The 19,907-nt window shown below is 35.0% G+C and overlaps 1 protein-coding gene across 1 annotated transcript; it reads left to right on the forward strand.

Annotated features, from left to right (window-relative positions):
* The first annotated feature begins 348 nt into the window (after positions 1–348).
* Positions 349–19,069, forward strand: LOC129224985 (receptor expression-enhancing protein 5-like). Its single transcript, XM_054859533.1, has 5 exons — positions 349–529; positions 7,683–7,776; positions 12,853–12,994; positions 15,788–15,907; positions 18,977–19,069. The coding sequence occupies exons 1-5, from the start codon at positions 349–351 to the stop codon at positions 19,067–19,069; spliced, it is 630 nt and encodes a 209-aa protein (XP_054715508.1).
* The last annotated feature ends 838 nt before the right edge of the window (positions 19,070–19,907 follow it).

The raw sequence follows: 19,907 nt of genomic DNA on the forward strand, positions 1-19,907 counted from the left end.
GATTGATGATACCCATTTTCTGCAAGCAACCACCGACAAGGTAATCATAACTCCGCCCAATTTCACACCAATATACTCCATAATTCCGGCTTCAATTTCATCTCCTTTTTAACATAGACGTGGCTTCTCTATTAAAATTTCTTAAACTCATCAATGGTTGACGGAAAGCCTTTTACTTTTTTTTTTTTTTTTCGCCTCTCGTTTTCATATTGTTTCTGCGCTTAAGAACGTGCAGTTTTACAACTCACATTTTATTCTGTTTCATACATTTTCTCCTTAAAATTTAAACTTTTAGATTTAAAAATTTCATAGTTACTTTTCTTTCAAATCAATAGATAGATACCCAAAATGGAAGAACAATTTACTGATACTGGAAGAGCTGCAATTGAATCTAGCAGATCTGTAATTCAGTACTTAACAGATCTTTTTGCTACAGTAACTCAAAAAGTTGAAGAATCGCCGAGATTCAGTAGTGTATTACACAAAGTTGAAGAACAAACTAACATTCCTGGTGCTTATATAGTTTCAGGTATAATTTCAAATTTCTTTCGTTTTATTAAAACTAGGGTTCGCCCAGCGGTCGAAATTCGACCATATTCATTACTGAATATTTGAGAAAACTTATATGAATTTCCCTGTTTCAAACAGTTTTATTTTTACTCTTATAAAATTTGATTAGTGTACATCTGAGAACATATAATTTTTATATGGACTCACAATACCAAACAGTAATAATTTATTCCGATTTTGCTTTCTGTATGTGGTGTAGCATAGCCTATTAATAACGCTTTCGCGCCAAAAAAAAAAAACATAATGCAATGGGATCGTTTCCAAAATTTTAAAAGTATTTTTTTCTGAAAGAGCATGCTTAAAGACATAGGATCTGACCATTTTTTTAATAATTTGTTTAAGTTTAATATTTTAAAAAATTACTTAAATTGGCGTGCTTTCAATGTTTATGCTTCTGTCCGATGACATCACAAATGATGAAATGCCATTCAGTGTTGCCATTCACGGAGCAAAATAATTAATTCTCATCTTTATTCACGTGTATTGGCAACTATATGGTTGACAGCAACAGTAGAGCGCAATTTTAATTTGCTTCTTGATTATCATAACGTGGAATCGCGGTTTAAAGATGCGGCAAAGTGCATCATTTGTGACGTCATCAAGACCACACCTTGTTTCAAAAATTGTTTTTTTTTTTTATTAATTAAAAAAGAACTGTTGGGAAAATAAAAGTATCTTCTGGGTCCATGTTATTATTTTTTTTCTTTCTTTTTTTTTTTTTTTTTTTTTTTTTTTTTGCTCATTCTATCAATTTCAATGACTAGTAGTACTTTTGACAGAAAGAAACAACCGCATTAAAGCTTTTTGTATGTTAATCTCAAGATAAATAAATGAAAGAGGATAGTTTGATTATTGAGAAATTGGCGTGGTCGTCAAATTCTTGGCGTGCATAACTTCATTTTGGGAACATGTTCCCTTGTGATGCAGGGTGTTCCGTTTTAACCTGCAAGTCCTCTATTTTCACAACCGTTGGTCCTAGATGCATATTTCCAATTTCAAAAATGTTCAAAATCAGATGCGAAGTTCAGACATTGAAAGTTTGTAGCAAAAATAAAAATGAGTCACAAAATAAAAATAATTAACTTTTTATACGGGCCCCAGGTCCTCTAACTCATATTTAGGGAAATATTCACCATTGAAAAATAATTCCAATACAAAAAGTTTGAAATTAGTACTACCAATATTCACCGAGATATGAAACGCAGCATTTTGTGATTTACACCACTTTTCACTCGCTGTCACTAACAACCTTTTAGGGCAAAATATAGCAGTTAACAAGTGCTTAAAATTATTTGTGTGCATAGAGTGATTTTTCAAATTGTTCGCGGTTTTTCAGTGTGTTTTTGCGTATCACTGCATAACATTTACGTTTATTGTTGAATAGCAATGAAAAATATAAATACTTTGGGCTTTTTACTTTGACAATCTGTCATTCTCCTGAAAGGTCGATAAGTTCCAATCTCATCTTCTGTATAGTCCCTTAAAACTTTAAACTGGAATATCTCCTTGAATTTTGGTCACACAAATGTCAAGTTTTTTGTGTCAGTAATAGCTTTCAATGGAGATTATTTCTCTAAATATAAGTTAGCTGACCTGGAGTCCGTATAAAAAGTTAAATTTTTTATTTTTAGACTCATTTTTATTTTTGTTCAAACTTTCAATATCTTAACCCTGTAACTGATTTTTAACATTTTTGCAAATAGGAAGTATGCATCTAGGACTAACGGTTGTGAAAGTAGAGACCTTGCAGGTTAAAACGGAATACCCTGTATACTCTACTCTTTTTTTACGTGTGCGAAGGGAAAACATTCCTCGCGCTGGCATTGGTGCCAAACAGTTGACGCCAATGAATAAAGATCGCCGATTTCCCAATTATCGAAATCTTCTCGAATGAAATGATACCGCAAAACTCAGTTTATGCGTAAAACTTCTGTATAAAAAACTTTCATTATACGCCACTCGAAAAACATTCATCTCTTTCTGCGAGTCACTTCCGCTTTCCCGACGGGGAAAATGCGAATGAAAATGGAGAAAATACGTATGCCTTGACGGGAAAGTGCTACCAGGGATTCCGAAGGAAATTCCGGAGTCGATAAACTAAAACTATGTGTTTAATTGATTCCGCTAATTAAAGTAGCACAATTATAAAACCTTGCTAAACATCTAGCCAGAAAAATTACGAATCTATCGATACATGGTTTGATGCACAGTTTTCTGTCGTTCACCAGGAGTAGCGATGACATAGAAATAGATAGATAGATAGTCACATAAAACAACCTTTATTCATTTTAGATTGAACAGATGCTAGAAAGTCGGTGTTGGTATATGGGAATGTAAGCTCGTTTAGAGCAGGACAGAACGTTCTTGCTTATTTTAAAATTTAAATTTAAATTACTCAATTATGTCAAAATCATTCCAAAAGGATATGAACGCCCTCTGTAAGTTAATATTAAGAAATTATTTTACTTGTGTCCAACTTTTAAGGAAAACGCCGAAGTGGAAGACCCCCTGTCAGATGGCTGGATCAAGGCCGTCTCGAGGAGAAGGCCGTGAGAGTAAAGTATGACTCATCTTAGAAGTCCGACGATTTCTCCGCTTCGATAGGAAATACTCTCGCGTTCGGAAGGTTTTTACTTCAGAGTCGCGTACAATAAGAGGAAAAAGCTTTTTAAAACACATTATTTACTAATAAAAACTCATTTAAAATGTAGGATTTTTAAGAAAAGTATTTAAAGACATTAGAAAACCATTAGTTAGTTATAACCATTAAAAAGTGAGCTCATAACTAATTCACATAACATGCAACAGATAATACACAGTATCAATAACGACAGCATTTTTTTTACTTGTTTTCATATTGATATCTCTTAAAAAACTATTTAGCATTCCATAAAGAACATATTTTTCTACCAATTGTAATGAAAAAAATGAGTAAAAAAGTGATTGCAGTAGATTTGCACTTCAATGATAATTTTATAAATTATGATTACAACAATTGGTATTTTGTTATTAGTACTTATAAAATAATATTTAACACCGAGACACTTTTGATTAACTTTGAATACTGCTTCTTAGAAGAAATAATGTGATAAAGTTCATTAGTTTCTCAGACATATTTAGAAAAAATTTTACATCGCCTGGTACATGATACTTGCAAATATAAATTTTGTATTCCAATATGACAATTTTTGATGTAGTTTTTTAGCTTAAATTATTTGAAAGTTTTAATAAATAATGTAGAACACATTTCTGTGTAATTGTCGAATAGAAAATATATATATTTGTCCATTGAAATCGTGAAAGTAGGTATCAACTTTTAAAACAGAGATACTTCAGATTATAAACAATACAATTTTACAAGTATTTTCATATGTATGGTAAAGTCAGCTATCTTCTATGAATAGCTTATAAAAATACATTATACATTTCTGTTTCGTTTTTGTTTAGCATTGAGCAAGTTAAAAGATATTAGAACATTAAAAAAAAAAAAATTTCCATAATTTTGAAAATGTCATTGAAAACCATGCATTTTGAAAAAATGTGCAATGTTTAAGAAATTACAAAAAATACATAAACTCCAAGAATCTGAAAATTTTGATCAAACTTTTTGCAGCAGAGCAAATATCGTTCACCTATACCTATTCCAATAAACTGATAAAGAAAACATAAGTTAGAAATCTATGCGGAAATGTTAAATAATAATCATCAAAAAATACAAACAGCACTTTGATAAGCCACTTTTATGATTTTTTGAATTTTTTCAACTTTCTTTCGTTTAAATCAGACACACTTTTTTCATTAATTTTAATACAATAGTTTTTTAAGCATATGTTAGCAAACGTTTTCATTAATTGTTCAAACTTATCAAATAAAAATACTTTACAAACTAAGCATTTGTGATTCTCAAAATTGCTGCTATTTCTCAAAAACAGTTTAAACAATACAATAAGTGTGTTGTATTGGCTAGGTACTCGAAGAAATTCTTTTTCGTACTTTTCATTAATAACAGTTTTAAAAATGCAAAAACAATATATTAGTAAATTTACAACGGTGAGAGATGGTTTTTTAAGCCCACCTCTATTTAACAAATTTAAGTAGTCGTTAGAATCTAAAGTTGTTGGAAAGGGAACATTTTCATCAATTTCTATGGAAAAAACAGAATCTTGCATATAATGATTTCGACACTCATTGCAAAACAAACCTAGTTTATGCACACAATACCCGGAAATATAATTTAAAATTTATGTTTCATCATTAGAGACAGTTACCTGCACGTCACACAGCACATCTTCAAAGTAAAAATTCGACTGTTCGTCAGGAATTCCCAAAGACTCGTCTACTACAGAAGTGGAAAGACTTTTAAATTTGATTTTGCCGTATCCCTCGGAGTTGACACTTAACATGCTTCTTATGCGTATTTTTCTCTCACTTTTCACCACTTCTTGGACACTAACGTGATAAACACCACCTGACATTTGTCTGTACATGCCAAAGCGAGACTCCAAAGCATCCGTTTGGAACTTAGCCGTTAGCACATACGAAAATCCATTGGACAATAAATCTTCGATAATGAGTTTCATACACTTACACATAGTGGTGTGCATTAAAGCGTAGAAAGTCTCTTCACTCAAACATCCTTCCCGAGGTTTTTATTTTAGGTTCTTTCACGCTTGTAGCCAATCTAAAAACATATTTAAGAAAGCTAACCTCTCATCATTCTTCGAAGAAAATGCTACACTATTTTCATTTCTCTGGTGGATACCTTTCTTAGGGTGATTAATATTCATGATATCCCACCATTTTTTCATCAGAGAAATAAAATCAGCAGTTGGTTTCCAAGGCAAAACAAATTGACCCTTCTCTCCATATTTTTGTAATGCAGCTCCATTCGTTGGATCAAGAACCTTTAGGGCAAGATTTACATTTTGTCTTTTAATACTGCTTGGATAGACAGCTTTGAAGTTTAACTTTGGAGTATATTTGATCAAAGACTCTTTCTCTATATTATATACCTTTCTTAAGAGGGAAAAGCTGGCAGGTTGCGTTTCAGTGAAGTCCTCAAAATTTGGATAGATGAAAGTCTTTTCAGAGTCCTTCTGGTTGATCCAGTTGTTCCTGATGGATTTCACTAGATACACTGCGTCAAAAAGCAGGTATATGAATTTAGATGCATCATGAGGATTTAATATTCTTGGTACACTCCCCTTTATTCCAGATAATAAGTGAAACATGTTCCGGTTTATTCTGTTATTGTCGGAACTGATAGAAAAAACTAAAATCTGCCTTATGCAGCAATTCCAGTGCTTTCTTGGTTAAAATCAAAAGATGAGCTGCATCTAAATTCGAAACTGGAATTAATCCAACTATTTCTTTATACTTCGATTTTAAAGAAAAAATCATGAAGGCTTGAATGCAAGTGGCTCCTATATTTTCTTCTTTATTATCAGCAAAACCGAACAATTGTTTGCCTTTATATACAATACTTTGTCGAACATGTATTTCATCAAGGAGTAGCACAATATCTTTTTCATGATCTTGCAGTTTATTACTTTTGCTTTTAAATATGCCAAATTTTCTTCATTGTTATTTGCGTGTTTTAGTGATAAGCAAGCTGATAATCTTTTCAAATGCCTAGAGCATGGCAAATGAACCAGTTTGCTATCACACAAATCTTGATATGACGTGGCAGCTTTCATAAATAAAGAATATGCAAAAGCAGTTACTTTCCATCCATAGCGTTTTCCTTTATTCTTCTTATTGCACAGTTTCATTTGGTCATAAATGAAATGTTTATCTGTGTATTCAACAAAATCAACATTGTTGTCTGCTTCATCCAAAAACTTTCCCTAGCATTCAATTGCTTTTTCGTAGAAAGTTTCTTTTATGGTAGCTTGTTTAAGAGTTTTCATGTATGTAATAACCTTTTCCAATTCAGTCCATAATTTGACAGTTGAAGAAGAAATCATGTCTTTTATGCTGGAAATAGATAGCTCCAAATCACCATTATACATGGTGATTGCCAAGTTTTCATCAATAGCCAAGCTCTTGGCCACTTTTGGAGATGGCGATAAGTCCATGAAAAGAACATAAATACAAGTTCTTGTAGAGTGTACAATGTAATCAACATCTTGCAGCAAATGAGATAAATGATCATTTAGTGAATTTCGCAATGCTTCAAAATTTTCAATTAGATCCAACTGAAGTAATTTATTCATTGCGTCTTCATTTCTTTTTTTTAATTTTTCCTCTCGACTAACACGAAGAACAGGTGTTTTTTCCGCTAAATAAGACGGACATCCTTGAAAAATGCAAGGATATGCTTCTTCCGTAAGCTTCGGCCTTTGACGAGGAATTTTGATAATTTTCCCCTCTTTATCAGGAAATATATCTTCTCGAACAATCATTTCAGGGCGAAAATGTCTTTCACAAACAACCGACCGTTGTGACGGTTCAAAATTAGCTCTTGGAATTTTAGAGCACCACAGCTTCTTTTTCTGCTCATCTTTTGGAAAATTGAACACACTCACATAACATGATTCTTTTCGGTAGTTCCCAGAACAACTAGGAACAACGCAATGGTTTGGCATCTCAACTCAAAACTGTTGCACTCTATAGCATGGTCCTAAGAGTCAACAACAACGTTCGTTGTTCCCAAACAAGGTAAAGGAGAAGCAGGATAGAGCTAGAAATAAAAAAAAAACGAATAAAGCAATAATATCAACGTAACAATTCAAAACAAAAATAACATAACCACTAATAAGTAAATGAAAATAATAATAGAAATAATAGCTGAGATCAAGGCAAGCGAAGTAAACAAGCTGCTTCTGTTAGTCGAAAACCGAGAATGGGAGCTTGGGGGCTTGAGGGAGAATGGTCAAGTGGGACTTCTAGCATATGACTCATACTTAGCGGAGGAGCGGTTAAGTGGGGAAGACAAGAGACGGTCTTGACCTGCAACAGGCTGTAGCACCAGCGAAGATTTTACTTGTGAGAAAAAATGTTGCCTACTTTCTTGTTATTACCTGTTGTTAATATATTGATGCTGTTATCCCTTAATTTAAATATTATTACCTGATGTAAACATGTTTTCTACAGAAACGCTCTCTTTTCAGCTTTTACGGCATGTGTCATATTTTTTCTTGTCTTGACTTACGGACTCCATGTGCTAGTTGATGTTGTGATTGTGTTGTATCCTTCATATAAATCGTGAGTACATTTTTCCTCACAAACATTGATGTACATAGACTCGCATATTAATTGTGAGTATAAGTACAGCAATGTGATTATCAATAATTTATGATTAAATAAATAGCAGAGCTTTCACATATTGTGTTTACCTCGTTATAAAAGTGCTTCAATTCGCAATTCTAGAGCTTAAACACGCCACCTTGCGGTGATTTAAGAAGTTAGCCATAAAGGTAAAACATTTCAATAATGCGCGAACAAGGCAACTTTCATTGGACAAGTCATGCATATCCAACTGAATGTCGTTCAGAAAACCTTGGACCTATACATCTGTGCCGCCAGCCTGAAACTGTGGCAACGAATAAATCCTAGTTTTGCTGGGAACGTTAAAAAGAATGGAACAACACTAAGTGCATCATTTTTGCACATTTTATATCAAATTTGCAACATGTATGCTTTATTTCTTCTTCTTTTTTTTTTTCGCCTGCACAAGTTAGATATTGTATCACGAAATCGAGATTGGTTTTACCGCTTTCAGCAGCCATTAGCCAGAGACTGCAGTGCCTCCTATTATTTATTTGAATTGGCAATTGAAAAAACTGTGATTTTGTACTACCTTCGTGAAGAGCCCGATTAAGTCAAAGTGATGACCAAGTACCGGTAAAAGAGGGCGCTCCCCTCATAAGAGGATCTTCCGTTAAACGTAAGTCGCTTGGTTTGGAGACTTGTTTACTTTCTACCTTGGCGACAATAGAAAAACTGTCCCAAAACCCCCCTACCAATTTTCAGGGTATGATTCAAAAGTTTCAAGACTGATCTCAGAGCTAGAAATTCATTGGACATTTAAGTACAGCGGACTAAAATTCTTCAAACTATGGTCCTTCAGCATCAACACAGCGCTGCCAGCGCGGCTTCCATTGTTCGTAGCCCTTCTGGAAGTCCTCGGGCGATATGCTGTCAAGGGCTCTCGTCGAAGCCTACTGAACTGGTATTTTCCCGTCTATGGAGTCGAATCGCTTCCTTTTTACTTCCTTTTACAAAAAAGGAAGTATTGTATTCGCGAAAAAATTTTCACTCAAAAATCGCCCTTAATTTCCATTTTGCTCACCCCCAAATGAATGTTGAGTTTTTTTTTCGATTCGACCACATGCGGAAAAGTGCCTAAGAATGTATAGACACGCGAAATATCCATTTTGACCATCACCGAGGTAATTACAACGACTTTTCTCGTGACGTCTGTATGTATGTGCGTATGTGTGTATGTGCGTATGTGCGTATGTGCGTATGTGCGTATGTATCTCGCATAACTCAAAAATGGTATGTCCTAGAAAGTTGAAATTTGGTACATAGACTCGTAATGGGGTCTAGTTGTGCACCTCCCCTTTTGGTTGCTTTCGGATGTTCCTAAGGGGGTCTTTTGCACCTTTTTGGGGGGAAATCATTGTTAATATCAATGCAAACTTAAGTGGTGTTACAATTTGGCGGACACTTGGCGATATATCGCCAGTCTTTTGGTCGCCTTGTCGCCAACTTGGCGGAAAATTTGGCGATTTTTTTTTTATCTGGTTTTAATTTGGCCATCGTTTTTAATATTTAGAGATTAAACTATTGAATCACATTAAAATTGCCAATAATGGGAAAATGACATTAAAATGGAGTAAAAGGAAGTCATGTGAGGCACACATCAGCTCGTTTTTTTTTTTTTTTTTGGCCTGCCTTGATTCGGGGGAAGAGGAAAAAGTCCCTTGGAGCCAAGTCGGGGGACTGTACTGTGGCTTCGGCAGTGTTGTCACGTTGAAGTTGACCAAAACTTCGTCGACGGCACGCAACGTATGAGCGGGCACGTTGTCGTGATGGAGAATCCAATCGCCCTTGATCGCCATGCGGACGTGGCGGACCCGATCCCACAAGCGGCAGGGTGCTTTTGACCGAGGTCAATGACACACACTCACGCAGCAAGCAATACGCACAGTATTCCGGTATTCCAGTATTCCGAAGCCAACTGCCGCGGTTTCCGTATTTTTACCGAAACCTACCAATACTTCCCCGGACCGTCCGCGCGCGCTCCCCTTCTCGGAAAAAAAAAATTCAGTCTTGAAACTTCTGAATCATACTTTGCATAGCAACTATGATGAAGTTTAGAAAGTTGTTGAACATCGCCAACTACGAAATTTTCAGTTTGCAATAGCGATAAATAAATTCAAATCTCCGAAACAAAATGCACCAAGTGATGTACCTTTAACGGGACAACTATCGAGCTATTTATACGCTATTACGTACTATTTATACCTACAGTGGTGGGCAAAAAAACTACATCACTTGCAAAAATTCAAATTTTAAAAAATTTCTTGAGAAATAAGTAAACAATGATTATGTAATTTTTGTCACATGAAAGTTATGCTTCAGCAGACATTTTTCAATAAACATTGAATCCCCATGCATTCAGGAGACCAGCAACAAATTGGAGAATCTAAAAAAGTTTTTGGATCACCTTTTAACGTAACTGGGAATAAGCCGCAAATTTCAGGAATTAGTTTACAAACTATGTACAATATTTTTATGCATTTTTGTGAAAGCATTACTAAAATTCACAAGGTAAGCATTTCTTTTGATACTATTAATTTCATTTTACTTCAAATGTTACTAAATCTTTAGAAAACTTGCCAGCATACAAGAGCGTCATTCTAGAAAATTTTGAAATAAAAATATTGAAAATTCGCTGAAATAGAATTCTTTGCAACAATAAATTTCTCACTGCGCACGTGCAAAAGATAGCAACGGGGTCGTTTCCGAAATTTTAAAAGCATTTTTTTTTTCTGAAAGAGCATGCTTAAAAACATAGCATTTAACCATTTTTATATAATTTGACATAGTTTAATATTTTTTAAAATAATTTTAATCGGTGCGCATATTTAATTTCACTTTCTAATCCGGAGGTCGTGGGTTTGATTCTCGCCGGTGCCCTTGGTTTTTTTTTTTTTTTTTTTCTTCTCTTGTGTTGTAAATCTTTCCTGTATGTGTCCGGAGGCAAGGAGCTTGGCACGCAGTCCTCTATGTATGTGAAGTTGTTTAGCTTCTAAATAAATAAATAAATAAATAAATAAATAAATAAATTTTCTCCAAGCGACCACCGACCATGTAATCATAGCTCCGCCCATTTTCGCACCAATGTATTCCATAATAGAATCGTTTCCGAAATTTTAAAAGCATTTTTTTTTCTGAAAGAACCTTCTTAAAAACATGAGATTTGACCATTTTTTAAATAATTTGACCAAGTTTACTATTTTAAAAAATTATGTTTAAATCGGTGTGAAAACTCAATTTCATTTTCTACGCTACTGCGCATGACATCACAAGTGATGAAATGCCATTCACTGATGCCACTAGCGCAGAGAGCAATATTTAACTCACTTCTTTACTCGCATGTACTGGCAACGATATGGTTGATAACAAGCGTAGAGCGTAATGCGCTTCTTAATTATCATATCATGGAAACGCGGTAGACAGCAAGTGTAAGCAATCAGCGCACCAAAGTTCATCACTTGTGACGTCATAAACACCACGCCTTGTTTGAAAAATCGGACATTTAAAAAAATTAATTAAAAATTACAGGTTTTGAAAATAAAAGATATAAAAATAAAATCGCGGCATGGTTTTTTTTTTTTTTCTTTTGCACATTCTATCAACTTCTGTGACTAAAAGTTGTTCTTTAGATTGTTGGAGCAACCTTGTTTACAGCTTTCAAAATTTCGTAGCCAAATATATTTATATATTTGGAAACTTTTTTAAAAAATCCAGATGAATATCATAAAAGCATAAAATGATATCGCCGACCTAATGAACCGAGTTTCAATTATTGTACAATTGTACTACAATCTAAAAACACTGCAGAGTGTACGATTTCTCAGAAGATTCCCAATAAAGAAATATTCGCCATTATCTCTCTGGGGTCAGATATAAGGATCTTATAAATACGAGATTACCTTATCAGCCGTTGATGCCTTTCGTGTTCGCTTGGCAGCATTAATTTTTCTATTTGATATGATTTTTCATATTTTGCCAATATTTGCATTAAATAGCACGTGGCTCATGAACTTGTAGTCCAAACGGATTTTTTAACACGCTTTCATTAGCTTCATCTGTATGTATATATGTATCTTGTAACGGAATCTTGCAGCTCAAATTTCACCCACTTCCTGCGATCGGATTCTTTTGAAATTTGGCACGTGGCCTCAGACCCGATGACAATGCAATGTTCTGTAATCAAATTAATTAATTAACTCTTTTAATTGTTAGTTTCCTCCAATTTTAATCAATGTTTTGGCATAAATCCAGCAATGTGAAAAAGGAAATTTTTTTAAAAATACATTAAAAAATGCTCGCAAAAATTATTTTAAAATATCTACAAAAACCTTTGATTTTTCTGCATCAGACAAACTTTATTCCAATGTTCCAAGGCAATTAGAACATGGAATATAAATGTTTTTAACTAATTTCATGCCAAAATTTAGGTGAGCCCTCAATTGGAAATTCATTGCAGATCAGACCATTGTTGAACAAAACTTTTATTCAAATGCATCTCAAACTTTCAAAGTAATATAAATATGATTTCCGCAAACATACATCGATGACTCACAGTAGCTTCCCATCGGGGTGCCCTTGTCTTAACTTTAAGATATTACCTCGCACTCGTTTTATAAATAATTTCGTCGCCTGATAATTCTCCAACATAGGACTAAAAAACAGAAAAATAAAATAATAGTTTAAAAAACTAAAAAAACACGCTTTCGTAGCAAAATGAACTAAAAAGCGAAAAATAATCTTTGGATGATAGTCGTTAACCAATCACTTAATTTTAATGTAATACAAATGCGTAAGGGGCTTCTTATCAGTTGTCTTGAATTTCTTCCATTTGTTGTCCAAGCAAAAATGTAAATAGACAGCACCCCACGGTTTTTTGTACTACATTAAAATTAAGTGATTGGTCAACTACTATCATCCAAAGATTATTTTTCGCTTTTTAGTTCATTTTGCTACGAGAGCGTGTTTTTTTTAGTTTTTTATACTATTATTTTTTAATGATTCATTTTATTCCAGATTCAAAGCTTTGGAAGATAAGAACCCACAAAGTATATCTCGTTGGATGGAGTATTGGATTGTGTTCGCCTACTACCACGTGGTAGAAAATGTCTTGGATAACATATTCCTCTCCTGGATGCCCGGTTATAAAGCTACGAAGGTACAGATGTAGAATTATGTAACGAAATTCAGTGTAGTTATTCAGGGCAACTTTGAGCCATGCCGATAAACTTTGCACCGTAAAATTATTTAGTACATTTGTCTTTTAAAAAAAAAAATGGAAAAGGATCAGCTTTGCACTGTCCCGACAAGGTTATAAAATAAGTTTTTTACCCTTCATTTTATTTTCAACTGGTGGTACCCGCACGTCTTTGCCCGTAGTAGAAAAATGAAAAGGTCATTTGGTTCTCCTGTTTATTTACAAATAATGGATGATGAGTTTCTCGCCAATTCGCTATGTTCATCTGCTTGCCCATGTTACGGTTTTACGTTATGATAATTTGGTAATTTATTCTTCCACGTTGTGATAATTTGCTCGGAAAAATTTTCTTAAAATTGGAATAGAAAAAGAACAAAATCAAATTTTCGAAAAATCACTTCGAGGTGCACACCCCCATGCTATAAACTAATTCTGTGCCTAATTTCATGAAAATCGGCCGAACGGTCTAGGCGCTATGCGCATCACAGAGATCCTGACAGACAGAGATCCAGACAGAGAAACTTACAGCTTTATTAGTACTAGAGGAAAAGAAAAGTAAATTTTTCCAATGTAGTACAAAGAATCGTCAGCGCCTTTGTCGTATGATCATGCGGCATGTAAAAGATCCCTTGGGTATTGGCGTGGATTTGAAAGCCCTCGACAAATTTGAATCCCAGTACAGTTTTGTATCGAAGAGAACCCAGTCACCTCCATCTAATGGAAATCGGGTGATAAAATTATCTGTGCCATTGACTTCCGCGCCTTAATGGTTGCACATGAAAGATTTCTTCACACATTGTAATGTTTTATGCAACAAATTTGACAAATGAGAGAAATTTTGGGATGTTGGAAGTACAAAGGAGGAGTATTTAAACATTTAAGAATTTTCCTTTACTACGTTAAAGTTACACTCGGGCCGTGGTGGCCTGATCGGTAAGGCATCGGACTTGAGACCGGAGGGTTTCGGGTTCGATCCTCGCTGGTCGAAGATCCACCGTCGTCATGAATGGTGACTGGACGACGTTAAATATGCTCGTGGTCACAATGTCCTCCAAGTGAAACGATACCGAGAGGGGGTGCTATACCAGAAAGTTATTTGACTTCTGGTCTGGTTCTAAATTATCGAACGGTCCGTAGATGGTGCTGCCAACTATCGTGTTGTCTGAGCCAAATCGGACTTCCACCTAGAAATAGGCGCTCGATTAAAACGGAAGCCGTAACCCCTCTACCTTAAAATCGAGTAGCATTGCTACTCGGGCTCAGGTTCCCGAGTGGCGTAAGTAGCAACAACAACGAAGTTGCACTCTTTTAATTGAAAAAAAATTTACTTCAAATCACATTTTCGACGTGTCTCGAGAGTACCCTAACTAGCAGGCAGAATAACTTGGAAACAGACAAATAATTAATTTTGAATGGAATTAAGAGTTTTTAATTTTTGGATTACTTTACAACAATTGTGTCGATTGTGTTGTTGAATGTTTATTCCATTTTATGCCAAAAAAGAAAAAAAAAGCAATAAAACTCAAAATATGAGCGGGGCAGTTTAAAATAGAGAAACTGGCTCGAATTCAGCCTTAATGACTGTAACGAAAATCTTTAATTAATTTCAAGTTTTGTTTTTTCCCTCAAAAGATAACAAATATTTAAATAAACACAAATTTGAATAAAAATACCTTTTGTGCTGAAAAGTAAAGTAAGAAATAACTACGTCAGAAAGCACAAATTGCAGATTACTGCAGATACGTGTTTCGGCGTTACAAGGAACACCTTTTTCGGTACAAAAGAAATGAGCTTAAGGATGAAAAGACATCCGACAAAAGCTTTTGTTTTGTCGGATGTCTTTTCATCTAAAAACTAAGTTATTCCGTGTCAAGTCTCAAGTGACCTCGCCGTCTCCACCCGATAATCTCCGATTTGAACAAAATTTCATTGAGGTAAAAGGTGCAGACATGCCTTTGAAACTCACCTATACACATTTTCAGCTTCCAAGACACAAATCCTGATTATCTAGGATCGTTTAAAAAAAAGGGCTCCAAAATATCGGATGAGCTTTGTGAAATGAAATGCCATGCTTTAGCACGTTTCCTCCACTTCGAAGCCCACTTTTTTTTTTCTTCTTTTTGAAGTGTCCTAGATCCTCATGAGTTGTGTCTTGGAAGCTGAAAATTTGCATAGGTTAGTTTCAAAGGCATGTCTGTACCTCATTAAAACGTCCTCCAAATCGGAGATGGTTGGATGGAGACCACCAGGTCACGTGACATGGAATGAACCTATGATGTTAAGCTTTTGCAGCAATTTTACGCACTTTTGATACCTAATTCCTGCCAAAGCCAGCGCGACTCTGCTTAAATAATAGCGAACTTTTCTTACCTGCTGTGATTTGCTTAGCCAGAAAAATTTTGGGTCTTTTTACTATGACGTAGGTCTGGCACTCATGAGCTCTTAGACTATATGCAAAGTTATAACTTTTAGAAATATGGCGTTTTATCGTCTGGTTGCAATCTTTGGTTACGAAAACCAGGGGTGCCCACCTATAAGAGAGTCATGGCGCAGACTGCGCCATTGAAATAGGGGGGGGGTTGAGAGGCATTTTGACTCTTGCTTTTGGGGGGTCTTCGCGATATTTAAGGGGGTGCGCCCTTGCTCTTAGGAGCCGGGCACCCCTGGGAAAACCTTACTTTTAGCCAGAAACTTCACCGTGTCAGAAACGAATTCAGGTTTGTTTTTCTAAAATTTGATGGTTTTCTATTTCAGTTCTTGTTTCTGTGCTGGTGTTTTGCTCCAGTGAGATACAATGGAGCAGGAGCAATCTACAAAGGCTATATTGAACCGGCTTTCAAACATAATGAAGAAACTGCAGATCGTTTGATTAAGGTTGTTACAAGTGCACTCAAACGGTCAGAAAGTGAGGAAAACACATCTTAAATCATTTCGGAAAGTTGTAAGCAATCAGAATAAAACTTCTTTTTAAAAGCATAAAATTTTTTGTCTTTTTAGTTACTTTTATATTTTTTTCTCGGGCATGTACCGATATCCCGCGGTTACGACCTCTAGGCAGGGACGAATCTTGAGGAGGACCCAGGGGGTCATGGCCCCTCCCAAAACCTTGTGAGCGTAGAAATTTTTTTAGAAGAAAGAAAATATTATGAGAAAATGATAAAATTTAACACATGTGTCTTTACTTTAAAAGAAATTTAGGTTTTAATTAGGAGAGAAATTGTATCCCTCTCCTCGAAACAGCAACTATTTAATGTCCAAAACTTTACTCCATCGTTTACATCATTTCTTTTGATAACATCTTTATACACGTTTACGATCTATAAAATAATGCTGCTGTTATCTGGGTACACCTATTGCTTATATGAGACGGGAAAAAGCTTAAATTTGAATTTTTATGGCGTTGATTTCGAAGATTTTTTGGATTAAAACCCTCTATTCTCATAATCTCATATGCTCCTCCAGAAATACCACGAAAGATATCTAACTAAAAGTTGCATTTTAGGAATTCAATTTGGAAAAAATTCCTGCGGAGAGTAGCTTCCCCAGGCTTTGATTAGAGCAGCTTACGCAGCCATTCTTAAAAGCAACCTAAAATGGCCTTTTTGTGGCTTCAATTACAAACGATTTCTGGTAGAAGCCCCCCATTCCCGCCAACCGGCTTCTATCGTAATGATAGCTTTGAAATTAGATTTTTGAAGGGAGAGCTCTACCGACCTCAATTGGCGATGATATCACGGATCTTCCATTCCTTTCGTCCAAACTCCAAAAATAACATTGAATTGTGTTTTTAGAGCCTTCGTTATCAGTTTCCGAGAAGGGGAGATTCCCCGCACCCTAGCTCTTCCTTTAATGTCAGAAATATTGACTATTGGTAGGGGAAAGGGGGCACATGTGAACAATTTTTTTTATTTCTTAATTTCTCAGAAAATATTATCAATTTCTCACCGAAAACGGGTCCCCATGATTGAATGGTCTTTTCTTTGTACTACAGAATTTTTTCAAATTAAAAAAAAATATATTTCTATAATTTATGGATTTTTTTTAAAAATGTCTTCAATTGTTCACATGCGCCCCTATAGGGGGTGGGGTACATGTGAACGAGCTTGCAGCACATGTGAACACGGTTGAAAAATGCAGGACGAGCATCATATTTCAATGAAAAACTGGTGAAAATGAAGCATTCACGTACACGTATATAACCAATTGCATTCAAGGGTTTGTAACCTATACTGTATCAGTTTGAATCGTACAGTAACTGTCATTAAGAAAAGATTTTTTCCGAATTATACAACTGCTCACTGTCAAATTTTAAAGTTTCAAAGCATGTTTTAATGACTGGATTGACAAGAAAAAATCTTATAAGACTGAACAATTCAAAGAATATTTTATTATGTTAAGTTTATTCTTGTTATGTAGTGCGTTTAAGCTTCAGACAGAATATGATGATGAATTTTAAATTATTCTAAACTTCAGTTTTTAGTTAAAGGAAAATATGTTGTCTTTATTTTCCTTGCAAATATTATATTCCACTAAATTTTTGGCCAACTATTTAGTAGTTAAAGATTTTAAATAATAATTAAAAAAATAAATAATTAATAAATGTGTAATAATATTTAACAATGAATTTGCAAACTGATTGCAGCAGAATAATAATTATAAATCTTTGCATCTCTTTCAACACTTATAAAAGCTTACACTAATATTTATATTGCGGATAGGATATGGGAACTGTTCACATGTGCCCCTACATATGGTGTTCACAAGTGCCCCGTCATCTACCTTAAAACTAATTTTGAAAAATAAAGAATTTTTAATTTAATTACGAAATTTAAGCATTGGCATAAATTTACATGAATGTTCGTATAATGGTTTGCAATAATTAAATTTAGCTTATTAATTAGTTTAAAATATGTTTTTACACGAAGAAGACAGTGATACAAGTACATCAGCATCTGCTAAAACAAAGAAGCTATCACCACAGGAACATACACTGGCTCCTTGCTCTGAAAGTTTGGTTAAAAAGTAGGGCTGGTACTGCCATTACTTGAGAATTTTTTAAGATTTTTTGCTTGACGTTACCCTAGTAAAACATACCATGTTCACATGTGCCTCCTTCTCCCCTTCATTTTTAAGCTCAAGAGCAGAAGCGCTACAAGAGCACCCATCCCTTCGCCTAAATTCTTAGCATATAACAGCAGAATATTTCAGTTTTCAAACCTCATTTTCAAAAAAAAAAAAAAAATTGTGGGTTTTTTTGAAAATGAAAAAAAAAAGAGAGAGAGAAAAATAGGGGGTTAGAGAGTAAAATCGGCTAGATCCACCCAAGGGTCCCCCCCCCCCCTCCCAAAAGAGCAAGGGCGCAGCCCTTCTAAATACTACAATTTCACTAAGCGAGATCCGTTCCCCTCGAAAGAGAAAAAAAAAACCCTTCAAATCAACTCCAGTTTACATTTAAATGGCGCAGTCTGCGCCATGACCCTCCCCCAACCCCAGGATTTAAGAAAAATTATGTTTTTTTCATTTGTGTATACGTTTTGTTGCTTTTTTCCTATAATATGTATTGAAGTATGTACCATTCGCCATTAGTTCCTTCCCCCTCACGCCGTCGGAAAAACTTTGAAATGGCAGCCTGTAAACCCCAGGTAAAATTTAAGTGAAAAGCACACACAAACGTGTGTGCGACAAGCTCGGATTGAAACCGTTTAATATTAGCAACAACGAGCAGGGGCGGCTCGTCGCTATGGGCAGGGTGGGCCCGGCCCACCCAAAAAATTGTAATTGATAAAATACATTATTAACAAAAATATCGTTTTGTTTTTGTGTTTCAGTTAAAAAAAAGTAAAAAGTAAGGCGCACAACAGATTTCAAACATCTAGCAACCCCCCCCCCTCTCCGCATATCTCTAAACATAACCAGAAAGTTTTTAAATCCCATTAATTTTAGCACTGTGCACAGTTTTGGGAGCTGCGGGCTCGCGTGAAGCTGCCCCCGAAACTAAGAGTCACGCCTCTGCACTTAGCCAATCGCAATGACTGAATCAGAAAGCGAAAAACGGCGGGTGATAACACCCGAAGGAATTCATTGCAACTCAAGGGTGGGCAAAATCCGCCGAGCCCAAACGAAATCGTAGTTGTCTATAGCGGTTTGGAGGGAAGAGTCGAGGTCAGCGGAGAGGAGTCTAGCAACGTCGCTCACTAGAATAACATGTAAAAGGGCAGAGAATCGGCTGCCCCTGCCTGTGTCAGGGAAAACCTTTTATCATACCGTTCCCCTTCTGTTTTTTTCTTTTTTTTTTTTGTCTTAATTTTTTCCTCTTCAACAGCTATTACTATATATATATATATATATATATATATATATATATATATATATATATATATATATATATATATATATATATATATATATATATATAAGGCATGGAGATTGCCGGTTTCATGAGATTCCGTACATTTGTTTTGCAACGCATGCATAATTTTTTTAGTTATTTGTTTGTTTTTGGAGTTAGAGATGCTTATTCTCAAAATTTCTGTGTAAGGACTTTCTTTTCGAATAGTAGAGCAGCCCGGTGGTCTGACGCACCGGCAAAAAAAAAAAAAAAAAGGCTGATCCTCAGATTTTTTTGGTCGTCCACGCAAAAAATAAAAAAAAGGGAAAGAAAGGAAACTCCATAATACCTAATGATAATATTATCCAACACTTGATCTTTTACGTCAGTTTTAAGATTAATTTTCATAATTTTCTATGATTACTCAGTAGCTTTTTTAAAAATTGTGTCCATTTTTTTGACCATAGTTACTTCTTGTCTTAACATTTAAATACTTGTGTAGCAGTTATTTAATAGAGTTTTATTTATATATTTACTTCTTCATTT

Source organism: Uloborus diversus, chromosome 6 (assembly GCF_026930045.1).
Source record: "Uloborus diversus isolate 005 chromosome 6, Udiv.v.3.1, whole genome shotgun sequence".
Taxonomy (NCBI): domain Eukaryota; kingdom Metazoa; phylum Arthropoda; class Arachnida; order Araneae; family Uloboridae; genus Uloborus; species Uloborus diversus.